Source organism: Etheostoma spectabile, chromosome 22 (genome assembly GCF_008692095.1).
Source record: "Etheostoma spectabile isolate EspeVRDwgs_2016 chromosome 22, UIUC_Espe_1.0, whole genome shotgun sequence".
NCBI lineage: Eukaryota > Metazoa > Chordata > Actinopteri > Perciformes > Percidae > Etheostoma > Etheostoma spectabile.
This window is the reverse complement of record NC_045754.1, coordinates 8,874,900-8,892,419: the sequence shown is the minus strand read 5'-3', so window position 1 is coordinate 8,892,419 and position 17,520 is coordinate 8,874,900. Positions and strand designations below refer to the sequence as shown.

The 17,520-nt window shown below is 41.0% G+C and overlaps 1 protein-coding gene across 26 annotated transcripts in view; it reads left to right on the top strand.

Moving 5' to 3' along the window:
• The window catches only part of scrib (scribble planar cell polarity protein), a 73,253-nt gene that overhangs the window by 15,908 nt on the left and 39,825 nt on the right, over window positions 1-17,520 (top strand). For all 26 annotated transcript variants that reach the window (XM_032504009.1, XM_032504003.1, XM_032504006.1 and 23 more), the window contains exons 2-6: window positions 13,924-14,041; window positions 15,480-15,558; window positions 16,105-16,194; window positions 16,881-16,937; window positions 17,335-17,398. In XM_032504009.1, coding sequence (XP_032359900.1) covers window positions 13,924-14,041; window positions 15,480-15,558; window positions 16,105-16,194; window positions 16,881-16,937; window positions 17,335-17,398 — 408 coding nt within the window. The remainder of the gene's footprint in view (window positions 1-13,923; window positions 14,042-15,479; window positions 15,559-16,104; window positions 16,195-16,880; window positions 16,938-17,334; window positions 17,399-17,520) is intronic.

The following is a 17,520-nucleotide window of genomic DNA, read 5'->3' as shown; positions in this document are numbered from 1 at the left end:
CTCATCTGACCTTGCCCCAACAATCAGCATCATGGGTTCTTCTAAGCAGTTGTTATAGAAGGCTAGAAGAAGACAGCAAAGCGTTATCAGATGCCAATGTCCTCTGTTCGGAATGTAATTAAGAAATGTCCGTCATCAGGAACAGTGGAAGTTAAAGCAAGATCTGGAAGACCAAGAAAAATATCAGACAGAAGAGCTCGCAGGACTGTGACAAAAAAAAACAAGTCAAACTGTACGATCCATCCAGAAAGACCTGGCAGACACTGGAGTTGTGGTACACTGGCTACGAGAAGCGTTTCCAAGTTGTGATACTTGCCAAAGGGGCCAGTACAAGGTATTATCTCTGCATGGTGCCCAAACTTTTGCAGACACCATTTTTTTTGTTTTCTGTCTTTCAGTATGAAAGTTTAAATGATGGAAATAAAATCAAACTTTTTGTGACATATTATACAAATGTCTAATCTGTCATTTGATGCGTTTGAGATTTTTCCATCTTCTCTTGGCTTCTTTATGCACATTAATAAAAAATGTTACCTGGGGTGCCCAAACTTTCGAACCCCACTTTATATACAATGGAGAGATTACTTTTTACTCAGAGAACCAAGGTTACAACGTAAGTGAGCGTTTCATTGCAGCAGTAAACAAGGAAGTAGGCTGCTGTTGTATCGACTTATGACTATTTTAAAACAAGGGGATTATAACTACAAGTTACTATCAGTTCTCATCATCAGACTCGCTTGCCAGTCAGTCTGTCAGCAGAGACTTAAAGAAATGTCGTTATAAATGTTCTGTGAATTATGATCATTGTACTGTGTGTTAGAAACTGGCAAAATTTAATCTTGGTTGTTTGGAAACTATCTTAAAAAAATCTCTCAATTTTCAAAAGGGCTAGGGTACATCCATAGCTGTCCAGTTCCACGTCAGTTTCAAACATTTCTAAGAGAGAAACACAAAGACAGAGACCCATATTAAGCTGGCTGCAAGAGGGGAAATGCCAAGACCGTTAGAGGAAAACGATAGACACTGAGCCACATGATCCTGTGAGGGAGGCCACAACCTGGACACACACAATGCATCAATTGTACCGAGGCTGCTTGTGCACTCACAACACACACACATGCACTGTCAGCCTACTTTTTAAGATTTCATACTCAACAATGTCCCTGTAGTAAAAGATGTAGAGTAGCTTCATGCACATCTTCTGCAGAGCCTGTTCTTTTCCGTTCTCTTTATTTACATTCAATCAAGCCGCAATAGAGCCAAAGTGCTATTTTTTGCTGTCCCTGGTGTTTGGTTATGTTACGTGTTGACTGTATATTAACATATTAACTCGCCAGCATTACTTGTGTATACATATGTACAATGTTTGGGCCACGCAGTGCCAGAGGCCCTGGTTGCCATGTCAGTATGCGTCAGTACACGCGTACTATGGGACAAACGAAGAGCTGACAGGCAGGCAGCAAATACCGGATCCAGTTCATCCAGAGAAGAGAGCCATGTGGACATGAGGAGGGTATATGTGGACTGTGAACAATAGGGCTTCTGGGTTTTTGTCATGTTTGTGGTAACAAAGAAAGAGAATGGTAGAGCATGTGTATATTGGCAGGGGGTGGAGGTAAAGAGCCTCTTTTACAGTTTCTGATCCCCCTGTGTACTCATTAATTTCTGCTGTGTGAAAGCACGGCTGAAGAATCATTAGTTCAACTAAACAGCAACGTCTGGGGCAGTGTGCGCTTGCTTATCTGTTACTGTATCAGCAAACAAGTGTTAACAAAACTTTGGCCCATCCCTTTGTGGTTATGATCTGCTCAGTGAGTATCCAGACACCTTCAGGATCAGTCATCAATATTTACATTTCCAGGCAGTGTTGCTGTTGATTATGCTGCACCCTCTTTGTACAGAGGCTTTGCAATTTGGTTCTACAGACTACTTCCAAACATTACTGGTCATTTCCTCCAGCAAATTCCCTTAGCCTATTGCACAGTTGGTAGTTTTGTGTTGTTATAATGCTTCCTGCTTTCTCTAAAGTAGAAGTAAGATATTGTCAATAACAGCCTATTGATTTTCTAGCTCAAGTGTTCTGATTGTTTTGTCATGTGGAAGATTGGCTTCATCAAACCTGAAATATAAGCAAACTGCAGGCAGGCAAAAAGATCAAGTTCAAGACTTGCAGTCTGACTGCTGCTTTGAATTTGGTTTGGATTGCAAATCTGCACTGGGACTCAGTGCTAACTCTCTTTCTCCCTCTTTTTTCATGTTGGTGTTTAAGTTGTTGACATGGTGTTCCAAGGACTGTAGCTGCAAGATTTTCTATCACTGTTATAGTTTTGGTAACCAAAGCAGTGATTAGCCCACCTGTACGGCAACAGTGGAGGGAGTACTCATCTTTTTTTTTATGCTTTTCTTCTTACTAAATGCATTTTTAGTTACAGAAAGCAGAACCAAGAGTGCCATAGCATTTACCACTATCATACATCTGTCTTTAGGAAGTAAATAAAGTTTGTTGCACCTGAACATTTACACTGATAGAAAACTGCCTCAAGTGGGATGGCATCAAAACTGTCCGGTTAAATATATTTTTCCACAGCTAAACAGGGAATATAATAAGAAGGTAAATATTTTTCAAAATCCTAGTGTTGTACATGTGCGTGTGCCACAGAGAAAGCCATGTATATTTGTGAGTGGAAGAGCCTCTTAGCCCCACAATGCCATGCCCACCTGTTCTCTTTAGATCTTCAACTGTCGCTCTCTGGAGTCTACAACAACAGACACAAGTGTGATATATAGGCTTTCTATTTATTTTACAGTTTGCATTGACATGTATACTACAGCTGTCAAATAGGAATCTATAAGTGGAACATTCCAGGCTACACATTTGGCTAAATTCAATCAGGATCCACTGAAACATGATAGTAGTGTCAACTCAACAAAACTAATCAGCATTCCTAGGAAGCAAAGGGGGAAAAGCACTAGTTGTCACTGTGGTTTTATATTAACCATGTTGACGTTTTTTGGCACTCGCAGTGGGTTAGTGGAAACATTATCTGGCTGTTCAGTATTTTCAGTAGGTAGTTTTAAGGTGTTTATTGTGTCACACTGTCATTGTTTCAGTCAGTTTACCCTAAAGGTCCCCCCTTTTCACAAGCAGTTATTTTTTTTGAAAAAGTCTTTCCTGGTTTCACCCCGTTTTATCCAGAGTTCCTTCTCTCACACACACACACACACACACACACACACACACACACACACACACACACACACACACACACACACACACACACACACACACACACACACACACACACACACACACACTGTGTAAATGCATCCATCCGTTCCTTACTGACTCTGCCCTGACTAACCCTCACTCAAGAAAACATGGCAGCAGAGCAAAGCAGATGATTTCCAGAGGGCAGACAGAACAAGTGAGACTACTATTTATGCCAGCATGTTTATAAAGTAACTACTTGTTGCCCCAGGTGCTACAAGTGCATTAGTTGGGGATGCAATGTTAAGGCTCTGCCCTTACTTGATTATACACAACATTAGAGTTCATTAAGCCTGTAAAATATAAAATGCTGGCTTTTCGTCAAGTGGCTTCATTTCAATAATTGAAATGAGCTCATCTGTAAAAAAACAAATATGAAACATGCATGTATACAAACGTTACAGTGTTCTTATAGCTAGTAGCTATAGCTACAACTCTGCTCAATGTCTTATTGTCAGAACTGGATTTGGCTAAAACTGCTAATGTGTACTGGTAGGCTCAGACATCACTTGGCTTGAGTTTCGGCTGTGTTTGCTCTCCACACAGATCAAAGTCACCAGGACAGGTGTAAGTTGATGGGAGTTAGCTAGGCTGTCAGTCCTACCAGCTTTACCACACCCTTCTGTCTGTGTGGCCTGCTGAGGAACTGGAGCCGGATAGGGGGAAGTCACGGCTGAAAGTACCACTTAAGTGAAACACAGACATTCACACACATACGCACAGGGTTTTACAATGGCACAGAAACACAATTACATGGCCATACAACGACATATGCAGCCACACGCCCAATTATGTGCCAAGTAAGTTGTGTGTGAACATGTTTGACTGACAACATTGATATACATAGGTGCAATTCAGCAGTGTAGTGCTGGTTTGTTTGTGGATTTGGTTGTTCATGCTTGTTTCTGTCCCACAAATAATACACCCGAGCTGCAAGCAAAAGAGCGAGAGTGTGTGGGAGACAGTGGGTGAGGGCAGAGGAAGTGTGATGTAGGTTTATAGTTGTGGATGATTGCATTGTCGGCCTGATAAGTTTGGGTTTTACGATAAGCCCAATGAGTGTTGTATTCCACACTGCGTATAGACCACAGTGGACCAGACTAAAACCACATTAATATTCTGTTAAATTTGTTGTATGTTTTGATTAATAAATTACATTATTAACTATGTCAGATGTCAGAGAGAAGAGCAGTGAGTCAGTAGTCTGAGACAATTTGTTGGTCGTAGAGCTGTCAATCTTCCTCTATAATACCATTTGAATTTAATTTATTCTCAAATGCAGCCTGTTGTTAATATCTACACTAATCAGGCTTTTGCATTGTCAGTGCCACTATAAGCATGTGGTTGTTACACATTCTGTCCACTAGAGGGATTTCCAATATTTGCCTGGACTTGAAGGTCACGGCGCGTTGCATTTCCAACATGCCGCTCTCCGTTTACTATCATTTTCCACCACAAGCACACAGTGACAAACAAAAATAAACAGAGAATTTGCAATGAAACATTATCTAACAAGTGTATTAAAGCGGTTCTGTTGTAAAGGCGGTGCTCTGCTAGCACAATGACATAATGTTAGAAAGCACAGCCAAAACAATGAACCAAGTAACAAAAGTGTTAGCCACAATCCTAATGGCATTGATTAGTGAGCCAAACAGTAGCTACTGTCACTATTTTAGTAATTTATAAGCAACCTGTTTCTTGGAGATTGTCACCTTACTGAGAATACAGCTATTCAAAGGTAATGAAATCAAAATCTGAGCTACTCTGACAGCTGTTGGCCAGCTAACATTAACTTTAGCTGTCTCCATGAAGCTCCTAAGCTCCTATAATTTGCAACGCAGTTAGGAAACAAGAACGAGCGAACTAATGATCACATAAGCATTTTGGCTTTTGGATGTCGATTTTAACGTCACGTTTAAACTATTTCCCATCTTCTGATTTCCAGCTGCAGCCTGTCACTCCCCCCTGTACGTTACGTGCTCTGAGATGTTAGGACATCACACCGCCTTGTGTTTCTCACTCCTGCTAATGTATTGTTCATCAGGCGTGACCTGACAAAAGCATTTTGTTTTCACATGTGGGTAGGCCTAGGTGAGAAGACGAAGATTAGCAAATGTTAGCCAACATATTTATTAAACAATCCCATTCAAATGGTATTGTTTTTTTTTCACTATTCAAATTGTATTTGTCATTCGGAATTTGTTCCAACAGCCCTAGTTGGTCAGTGTCTGAAGTCTCTGTCCCCATTACTGGTGCACAGTATCTAGAGCTCTGTGGGAATCCATTGTTAACCCTTTATTCTTCATTAATAATCCACCGTCAGTCCCCTTTCTCTAAGATCTCTCCTCTTTACTTCGCACACAATCTTTCTTTTCTTCTCTGCACTGCTCTCCCCACTCTCTTACTCCATCCTGCTTAGTCATTCCTGTCTTTTGTTATCCTTTGCAGCATTCCTTTTACAAGTCTTCATCCTTTCATTTCTAGCCTCTCTCTCTTCTCTGTGGTGCCCTTTCGGTCAATGAAGGAATCCCCTGGCTGGGCTGCAGGGAGGGGGTCAATGAGAGCTGGCCTGTGACTGACAGCCCTGTGTGGGGTTGGCTGCTTGGCCTTTGTCCCTCTGCCAAGGAAAATGGAGGGAACCCAGAGAGGTGTAGCACCAGAGAGAGAGAGAGAACAGTGGGAAGGAGTAAGGGGAAGAGAACCAGTTTGTCATTCATGTGTTGAGGTTTTGGGAACTTTGGGTTTCAAACAGTGGTCTACAAGGGGTGGGGACGTCAGCCCATATAGCTACATTAGCACTGGCCTGACTAAGCGTGTAGTTTTGCTGTTGCTTTAGCTTCACATACCTCTGCACTGAATATTGTAAGTTTAGTAGGAGAACTGATTCTTATTGCAGAGCTGCCTTGTGTCTGTGCTCACTCATGTACTGAGTTTATACCACAACAATGACTGCAGCTATCTAATGAAACAAGGGTGCAGTAATGAGGCTCGACATTTGAGTGACTGACCAAGTTACTCAGTCAACCAAATCCTCTGTGCTTTTTATTTCCTCGGTCACTCAAAGAGTCCAGGCCAGCACAAAAAGCATGTGCTCTCCCCTCCCCTCTTTTTGAGCCCCTCACCCCAGTAGTGTGCACGCTGTGTGTGTAGTTTGTGTGCATTGTGAGGGAATTGATATTGGCAAGAGTGGGGACATGCAGACTAGGTCGAAGGGGGCAAATTTGGCACAAGATTAAAAGGCTTGGGAATGTGTGAACAGGACATCCACTTAAAGAGGGAAGAAAGTGGGTTAGCGTAAAACAGAAAAATGGGAAGAATAGATAAGGTTTAGTGATGGTATGTAATTTGGTTTCCTCTTTCTAGCAAATTTAGAGATGTGTGGGTTCATTGATTAAATGCCTCTGTAGGCAAGCTGAGACCTGATAAAGATGGTTAAGCTCTTTTTTTTTTTTTTCGTTTCACAAAATGCCATGACTGTACACCTTTGCCTCTGCAGAAATGGTCTCCTGCACACTAAATGTGTTTCTTCCTGAGGTGTGGGTGTGGGCGCGAGTGGGTGGGTGGTCTGATGGCATGATTGGAGGGTAACCGTAAGCTAAATGGAGTCATTTGACTGGAACACCGTAGCCTCTGTGAACATCAGGGTTCGGATCACTGCACCTACAGTAGGTCGTTACTTGTAGAGAACATACAGTTTACTCACGTGTCACAAACATGTACACTTTGCTGCTTAGATATCTATAGTCACATTTTAATTATTTTCTCTGGAGTAATGTGAGGTCCACAAGCATTAACATTCCACCCTGTGAATTTACAATCTCTTCCACTGCACATAAACACACTCATAAACACTCTTAAACAAACACCCACCGCTGCTAATACACATGAGTATGCATGTTAACATACTGCTCTTTCGCCCTGATACACACACACGCACGCACGCACGCAGAGTCCTACTGCTATAGCCAGATTTTCTGGCACCCTTAACCAAAGTAAAACTAAAACTCTGTAAACCGTACTGACTATCAGACCTACAGCATAGGATCCTCTCTCCTGTGACTTGTTTTCTGTAACTAAAAAAAGAAACACTAGAGAACGTTTTGTAATTTAAAATAATGTTTACAAAAATATTTAAGTAGTTCATCAACTCGTATTGGGGTGAACCGCACTCAATGCCCTCAAGCGGTCGCTGGTCGTAATCAGTCTTTCACTGACCAGTCGGCAGAATGCTAGCGCATTATGGGCAACAACGACTCAACCTGTAACCTGGTGTTCTTTCAACTTTCAACCTATAATGCATGTTGAACTTGCAAAAACTACAATCAAATCATAGAGTCCCATTCGTTTTGCACTTGATCACCCTCAGCGGAACACTGGTGGAACTGCAACCCAATTCTGTACAATAGGGCTAAATAGGGAGTGAACAGGCTTTCTGCACACAGGCTTTGAAGACGTCTACAGACATGCATGCAGACACATACAAACACACATCCTGAGGCAAATTAACATTGTCTGAGTGGAATGTAAGCTAAGCAGGGAGCTGCAGAACAGACAAAGCAGAACATTTTTTTATGATGCTGCACACACTCACTGAAGCGCAGTGTGTTTTTTGTGTAGCCTGTCTTCTGTCACACACACACACACACACACACACACACACACACACACACACACACACACACACACACACACACACACACGGAGGTCTCTGTCACAGGTTGCTCATGGGTGACGAGGCTTCATTCACTGTATAATAATGGGGGACATCTCAAATAAGTACCAGCACCGCAGAACTCATTTCACACTAGCTTGAGTTGGTCACATTGTGGATGTTGTGCAGACCCAGTCCTCCCCTGTGTGAAACCTTATCCTGGTCCAACAGAATCTGTGCAGCTGTGGAAGTTCTCATGGTTGTCTTTACAACCATAAATGTAATTTACCTGCTTTTTCTTTGTAATCCAAAGTAGTTTAAGAGGGTACAAGGCCACAGGCGTGACTCTTAACTTTTTATTCATGATCACATACAATTTAATGTTTTAGTTGCCAAAGCTGTTCTTTAAAAAGGGCAAACTAATAGTACGTGTCCATATACGCATTATTTTCACGGAAGGGATCGCCCGCTTCTCAGCATTGCACACTAGTGGGCTTGCCACCAGTTTCTCTTCAATAACCCCTAGGGTTGGGTACCTTTCGCATCTGAACCAATATCACTACCTGAAATTCACTTCCCGATACCCAACGGTACCTTTTTTGGTACTTTACGTCTGTAATTACAAGAAAAACAAATTATTTCAGTTGTAAAAATAATTCCAAATCTATTTATGCTATTTACTTAGAACATTATTTATTTAGAATATTTTAAACTGACAAATTAAATAAAAATAAAACTTCTCCCTGTCTCCAAACCCTTCCCTACAACCTATTAAATTGAATAATTATTCCACTTTTAGTCTTGTATTTGTATATTATTCTGTTTTTGCCTGTTATATTTTCATCATGACTGTTTTGTTTTTAATTGCTCTGTAATGTTTCATGTAAAGCACTTTGAATTGCCTTGTTGCTAAAAGGTGCTGTAGAAATAAAGTTGCCTTGCAACCTCAGCCTGTCATTCCGTCACCAGGGCGTAGAAACCACTGCTGTGCCTGCTTGTCTCACAGGAAGTATAACTTCAACTGCACCGCGACTGCTTTCAGCTCGCCGTTAATAGGAAAGATGCAACCATACTTTAAACTACTTTAGAGAGCCGACGTAGTTATGGCGCCGACATTTTTGTAAAAATAGGCTAACGATTGTGTCATAACCAAGCGACTTGCTGTCGCGTAGTCGACAAATCACCGTGTTGTCAGGGGAAGCTTGCAGACAGTTTTGACTTACATTAGCTGTTTAGGTTTAATTTCTTATGTTAACTAGCATTTTAGTTAGCAATAATTAGCCTGTGCCTATGTTATCTCCTTACATAAACCTACGCTCTCCGTCTCTGCAAGATTGGGAATGATTGAGATTTCTCTTGGCACAGCTACCAGAAGACTTACAACTTTCAGACAGGTGGCCCACGTCACATCTACGTCGTCAAGCTCAGTTGGAGCCTGTGCAGCAACGCTTAGCTATCACCGGAAAAGTGCTTCTAATATCCTTCACTGGTCTCTGTCCAGAACAACGTGGGTCTGTTGGTCCATTCCTTAAATGTCTATGTTTGGAATATGACCAAAACGTGTTTCTGAAAATAGCGAGAAATAGGCTATGCAGTTTCTGAGACTTTATTTCAAATCGACAAAGGTCATTTAAAGGTTTCCATCAACTTTTGATGGGCGCCTGCTGCTTGTTTGCAGACAGGTTGGCTGGTTTCAACTTTATGCAAATAAGGAGCGGGCGTCTCGATGCCCCGCTTCTCCAAAATCCCTGCAACCTTTACCAGAACGCAGCTGCTACCATAGAAATAAATGGGAAGCGTTGAAATGACGCTGACGATGGACACACACCATAAGACGTTACCAGGTGGCTAGTTTGCTGGCGGTTCTCTGATTGTTTGTTTCTTGTGGAGTAGAATTGCAAAGATGAAATCATTGAATCATTTTATATGAAATAAAAGATAAAAAATAAATAAAAATAAAAAATCCTTAATTCCAGCTTCTTAAATGTGAATATTTTTTAATTTACTTTATTTACTTCTTTATGACAGTAAACTGAATATTTTTGAGTTGTGAACAAAACAAGACATTTAAGGACATCATCTTGGGGTTTAGGAAACACCGACATTACGTTTTTGTTATTTTCATGGCATTTTATAGACCAAACAACTAATCGATTTATCGAGAAAATAATTGACAGATAAATCACAAGCCTTAAGACTTTGGAATTGAATTACCCCTTTTTCATTAGCCCTGAGCAAAAGTGGTAGGTTCTATTTTGATCATGGTTTGCAAATAGTGGTGACTGTTGTGCTATGTAATACATAAGGGCTATGGAGACCTCACACTGCCCTCTGCTGACATGGCTATCATTTATCTACCTTTCTTCTCACTCCTTTCTGGCCCACTGTACTATATCCTCCTGTTCACAGATCCAGTCCCTTCCTTAAGCAAACAACTCTCACACGGCCCTCATTAAAACATCCCAGTTGCAGCGTTGTAAAGGAAATGTTGCACACTGGTTCTAACCAACATGCCGCCTCACTCTATAAATGGTTACACACACAAGCGCAGTCCTGTAACAACTGCCCGAGTCACTGAGCAGACTGTTTTGGCTCACTAATACAATGAAAGTACGGTGGCGGTACACTAAATCCCACTGCTCCCGCTTGTTATTCCAAGTGACCCATTGGCCCGTATAACACTGTTGGTTCTCCATTGTTTAGTTTGAAAGTACATCAGTCAGTAGGAAAAGGCAGGGGAATCAGTTCCAGTTTTCATTGATGAAATGGCAGTTAGACTGTTTCAAAAGTAATAGATGCATCAAAGAAAATATTTATTACTAAGCATGGGCTGGTATGAGATTCTGACGGTATGATAACCTTAAACAAAAATATCAGGGGAATATTTTTCCCATTGAACACAATGTATTCGATTTTGAAACACACCTTACCTTGAAACCAATAACCGGCCCATGCCTATTTAGTACTGTTACTTATTTAAATGTCAGTATTTGATTGTTATTCAGAATCTTGGTTTCTTAGAAACATACTAACGAGATAAATACGTTGTAAATCAAATCTTGGTGTTATTTGTTTAATGCTGGAGAAAAGCTGGTATGACAATTGGGTGGTTTGTTTCTTTAAAAAAAACACCAGCGAGCCTGTCTGTGAGCACCCATTCTGAAATGAATGGCCATCTTTGTGAGTGTTTAAAATGACTTGTTCTCAGGCATGAATTACTGTCTGGGTTCCTCCTCATCACTGATTGTGCTCTGGACGGTATCAAGAGAGGACAGGAATGCACTGCTGCAAAAGATTTTATTGGGTGATTGGTTTAGCCTGAATGGGAGAATTGCTGATTGTCCATTACCAGTAATATGACTTCTCATACTTTGGTATGAGAGTACTGCCTCACTGTGGGAAGTTAATGAACAACTTGAAGCGTTTCATCAGCATTTGTAGAGAGTTAACATAATGTTTTGAAGTGTGTTGTAATATCTGAGTTTTCAGGTGTTTTTGAACACTGTTTCTCTGAGAGGCTTTCAGTCTTTGACTGTCAACTCTTCTGCTAGCCACCCCTCTGGGGAGCCGGGTCACATGGTCATCCTCATCTCTTGCTTCCTGTTCCTGTCATCTGATACCTGTCACCTGCTACTCATTGAGCCAACACCCTCTTTGTCTCTCTCATTGGCTCTCTCCTATATTTATGTCCTCCCTTCTCTGCCTATTTAACTCCATCAGTTGGGTGGGCGCTATTGACAAACTCTGTCTTGCACTTTTAGAAAACCCCAAACAGATTCTGGAAGAAAAAAAAAAAACTTGCTGCTGTGCTCCCCATCCAAACACAATACAAATAGCCTAACTAGTTAAGGGCAGGAAATGTTTGTCATCGATGAACAGCAGCATTCTCCTCTTTGTCAGCTTGATTGCAAAGCTGTCTCAAAGCGTGTTGTATTGAGTGTGTGGACTGTGTGTACATGTGTGTTTTCCCACTTTTGTCAAGCAGAAATCTGACAATGCACATCAAAGATGGTTTTGTGTATCAAATTCACTGCATGTTTATGCAACAGTTTGGAAACGGGTGTGTAACAGTGCTACTTTTTCAAAACTTAAATCCCATTGACCAAGGAGGAGGTTGGAAATTGTCTAGATTATTCAATTAAGTATATTAATCTATGATAATTTACACACAAGGATTGTTTTTAAGAGAAAGCCTGGCTGAAAGCCTGAGGTTTAATTTGAATTGAGGGTTAGGCCTTTAGATGTCTGTGCACCCTGTGTTCAGAAAGCATCCCTGAATAATGAGTTTATACAAATTCCTACCACAGAAAGCCCAAGTCTGCAAGTTTCTCAAGAGTCCTCCCTTGCAGCGTCTGAGGGGTCGACTGGTTTTTGACGGGGCAGACAGTGGGTCCTCTGTGGGTCGCAGAACCAAGGACTGATTGAGGGGTTAATCACTGCATAGTTTTGGCCTGGTACTCTTGCTGTTCCCCGTCAGCGGGTCTTGTCAGTCTATCTTAGCGGCAGATGACACACACACACACACACACACACACACACACACACACACACACACACACACACACACACACACATAGCGTGGCTGGCGGAGGAATGTTTTTGAACGCTGTCCTGTCCAACAACCAGGCTCTTGTGAAAGCACTTGGCATGGTCACAGGCGCAGCACTCTCCTCAGCTCTCCCATCGAAAGCCACTTTGTTTGGTTGACGTTGCCATGGTAAGGAGGAGTTATTGGGAATATGACGATGGAATCTTTTTAAAACCAGTCCTGGAAACGGCCCTCGTCTGAATATACAGGATGTTTTGTGTGTTCGCTTTACAGTTCTAGTTAAGGCAAACAGAAATGTTCGCAACATATAAAACTACAACAATAATCTTAACATGATGGGTACTATCTTGCACCCAACGCAGCGCAAAGCTCCACGCAAGTGTCTTTACTAGTTTAAGACCAACGCAGTTGTCAATTTCCCATCCAGCGCCCTAGTGGTTTAAATAGTAAATGCACCTGCGCCCAACTTTGCGCCCATGGCTGTGCTGGTCTTACAGGGAACCTGATCTGAAGTCAATAACACAGCACTTTATTGTTATTTTAACAGCACATTATTTAAATGTGCCTAGTCTCGAGCACAACATGCTCACACTTTGCGCACACTGTGCTTGTTACACTCACCCAGCATCACACAAACATGCAAGGATTAAAAATATTAAAAATTTTACAATGTGAAATAGTATAATGTGTGCTTTCACGTCACGCACGAGCAGATTCTTCAGTTTCTTCTTAAAATCTTCCCTTCCTGCTAAGCAAATCCGCCATCATAATAGCAACGTGCCAAGTTACAAATGTGCCGGGATTTTAAAGAGAATGGGAGATGACACTCTGATTGGTTTATTGCCTGTTATGCCCAAAACACACCTATGATTCATTAAGACACGAAGTACAACCCCTTTGAACCATGCGCCAATTTCTGCCGTTTAAACTAGCAAAAGTGGATTTGTGAATGCCCTAAACGCACTTGCAACAGGCGCGTTGCCTCTTGATCAATTATAAAGTTGTTTTTTTTCCACACTACTCTATGTCCACTTTTGTCTAAAAGTTGTCACTAATGTTTAAATTATCATTTGTTTCATTGATAGGTCAATAGACGACAAGTATTTTGATAAACAACATCATTTAAGTTGTTTTTTCAAGGAAATAGTCAACCACTGTTGGTCTGCAAAGTAATCAATTTGAACATGTCAATTAGGGCTTTGGGAAGTGTCTGACATTTTATAGACCAAATGTTTAATCAAACAATAATCTGAAGATAATACATAATGCAAATAATTGTTATTTGCGACCCAATTCATGAAGCTTTTGCAGTGTCTTTATCACTTCTATATAGGATTGTATAGATTTGATAGAATTACCAACAACAGTTGATCGTTAAACATTTTCCTGGCAAGATTGTATGACAAAGTATGTAATATTCCGTTTTGATTGACATGGTACCATGTATCTCCACAGCCTTTTTTCAGACTACTGAACCTACGGAAGCTCGGCCTGAGTGACAATGAGATCCAGAGACTCCCTCCTGAGGTGGCCAACTTCATGCAGCTGGTGGAACTGGACATCTCCAGAAATGGTACACAAATACACATACAAGTTCACTGTGCACTTGTGTCAATTGCTCTAGGATCCATGCCCTTTAGAAAGCATCCATCAACATTACTTTACTTTAATGACATATTTTAAAATAACCTTTCACTCTTCTCTAGAGTATAGTGATTTCTGATTGATTCTGAATGATTTCTGCCATGTTGTGTTAATCAACAGGAACATTGCCAACTCAGTTACATAATCAACACACTAGCAGCAGCCATTAGATACATATTAGCTAGCACTTTTTTTCAGATTATCCAGACATTCACTCATGCATCTCTATGCCTTTTGAACTATTCCTTTAAGAGAAAGAAAGAAAGAAAGAAAGAAAGAAAGAAAGAAAGAAGAAAGGAAATTTAGCACCACAATGCAAACAAAAGTAATATTACACACGTGTTACTGAGTCTTGAGGTCAAACTCTTTTCATTTGTGGCTGCTATTTCATTTCTGAAACAAATCCGCTGAAAAACAAACACACACACACACACACACACACACACACACACACACACACAGACACACACACACACAGACACACACACACACACGTCTTGCCCTCTCTGTGTCCTTGCATGATGCACACAAATACACTGATACTCAGTGGCAGGAAGGGCCTATATGGTAAATATGAGACATCTGTTCTGCTACAAGTACTGTAGGAGCGGTGTGCAGTGGCCTGTAGGGGCCTTTCCAATCTGTCTGCCTGCCTGTCTGGTCCTGCTGCAGGACGACCCTGAGCCACATAAGCGTTATAGGCTGCTTGGCTCAGTAGGGCTTTCTTAAACTGCTTCTGCAGCATCCAGTGGTACAAGTTTTCTTCTTGTTTATTCTTTGTGTGTCCTTGCACAGTTCTTAATATGGAGGGACCGTACAGTCATCTACCTGCTTTGCAATTAGTGAGGCCACAAACGGTGCAAGCTTTGAAATTACCCATTTTTTGTTTTTATTTCAAACAAAAAATAACATTAAAATATAAAAACACAATAAGTGGGTAGCAACACACCAAAAGGAAAGCCCTATAATCAAAGAAGCTGTAACACCATCCAGCTGTAAACATATATCATAACATATTTATCTATTTTATCTATCTCTCACAAATGTTTTTCTCCTTTTTCTTTATTTGACCCTCCTTTTAATTTATGCGTTTGACCAAACATGGGACACTATCCTTTTTAAGACTAAAGTAATTTAAGATTGCTCTCTAAATTGTATGTGATGGGATGAAAATTAGGATGTAATAGGGAACTTTCACCCTCTCCTCCCTAGTACAACTCCCAGCTTTTTGTCTCATTTTTCCCTTCCTTTTTCTCACTTCCCTGCTCCTGGCCACCTGGCTGTGATTACGGAGAACTTAAAATGATTGCCTCCATAATATATGATTCCCCCAACCCCCCCACTTCACCTCCTCTTTTCTCCTGCAGACATTCCTGAGATCCCCGAGAGCATTAAATTTTGCAGGGCCTTGGAGATTGCTGACTTCAGTGGAAACCCCCTCTCCAGGTAAGTGAGTGGGAACAGCCCATCACTCTATTTATCATCACTGTGTGAAAATATGATTTTTGCCCAGATGAAACAAGGGGAGAGAAAAAGTAACAATGCTTGTACAATGTACAGTCTGCACTTTATGCTGATTTGTTACTGCAATTCTTGAAATCACTCAGTTGCTAAGAAACAATTGTGAACAAATGCCTGGAGGAGATGATGCTTTGTATGACAATGTGCTTTCCGACCAAACAAGGCTCTGTATGAAACACAAATGTACGTTAATGTGACCTGGTTACTAGTTAATCCCTATGATAGTCCCTATATAAAGTCACTGTTGCACTGCTCTCTGATCGTATTTCTTGCCACATCTTACATACATATCTTACTCTTATAGAACTGCAACATTTCAACTGGCTAAAGCTTTGATGCTGAATACTCTAACAGATGGGAATATGTAAAGGGTTAATAGTCTTGTGTGTGAGTCAAGTGATCCAATGTGTTATACAACAAAACCCTAAGAGTCTTTCTCCCCTATATTCCCTTAATGTCTTTCTGCTTCAGATTGCCGGATGGTTTCACTCAACTCCGAGCGCTGGCTCACTTGGCACTCAACGACGTGTCATTGCAGTCGTTGCCAAACGACATTGGAAAGTAAGTACACATGCACAATAGCTCATAGTAGATAATTTGATGGGATATAATGTAATGGGCCCTTAAATAGTAACTATTTTTCTGTCTTCATTATTGACAATTTCAAATTTTAAACCCATATTCACCGTTTACAGCTAATTGTTTATCACATTCATTTTTCAACTGTGCTCCAACAACATTACCGCTTACTCTATTCTAGTACAGTTAATATCTTGAAAAAATAAAGCAAGGGATTAATTGATAATCAAAGAAATTGATAAAATTATTTCTAATAAATAGTTGCAGGCCTAATTGTGAATACCGCTAGCTGACAAACACTTTAAAATGTTTGTCAAAATTGTAAAAGTTCTCTAATCAGGCCATCACACTGTTCCATGTTGTCAGGCGAAAGGCCTTCGACTCAGTTAGTTCCTCAATACATTAGGAGACTGAACAGGTTTTCAAGGGGTGTAATTCTGTTGCTCAGTGGGCTGTGAGGCAGCTGGGCTCTGGGCTCTTGGCCACTGCTGTGCTCAGACAGATGGAGGAGCCCCTCACCATGCCAGGCAGCCGGGTCGAACAGACCTACCATCTGACTAACCAACCTGCCTCTCCTCTCCCCTCTCTTACTCCCCCATCCTCTCTTCTTGCCACCTGCCAACTCCTTCTACTCTTTCTCTTTTAACTGCCACTCCTCCTTTCTAAAGCCTCGCCAACCTGGTGACGTTGGAGCTCAGGGAGAACCTGCTGAAGTCTCTGCCCACGTAAGTGTCATCTTCCTCCAGCGCACAAATGCATGGCTCTACCTCTCCCGCTATCTCCATCAAGCACAATAAATGCCCATTGACAAAACAAGATAACAATAATCTCACAATGCATAAGGAACTGTTTCTCCTTTTGTAACTTTTACTATTGTTTACTTTTTAGTTTCGCCTTCTCTTACCTACAGATCAAGTAGTTTTAGGAAAGATTTATTGTAGTGTGTAAGAAAATGCAGCAACTACAAGCCTGTAGCAACGTATGTTTTAAAAAACATTCTTTGCATAGTACTTACATGTGAATGAAGTATATGTTTTATAGTTTGCAAAGTTCTGCTCTTTGTTCTTTTAGGGCACATATTTGTGTGACTTATTGCATGTGCTATTTTGTTTGCATATTCAGGTCACTCTCTTTCCTGGTAAAACTGGAACAGCTGGACCTGGGCAGTAATGAACTGGAAGTTTTGGTGAGTCATAACTCATCCCCTTTAACCATATGAAATAAGATGCAGTATATCATCTACTCTTCAAAACACTCTCAGTTGTGCCTTAAATTACACACACACACACACACACACACACACACACA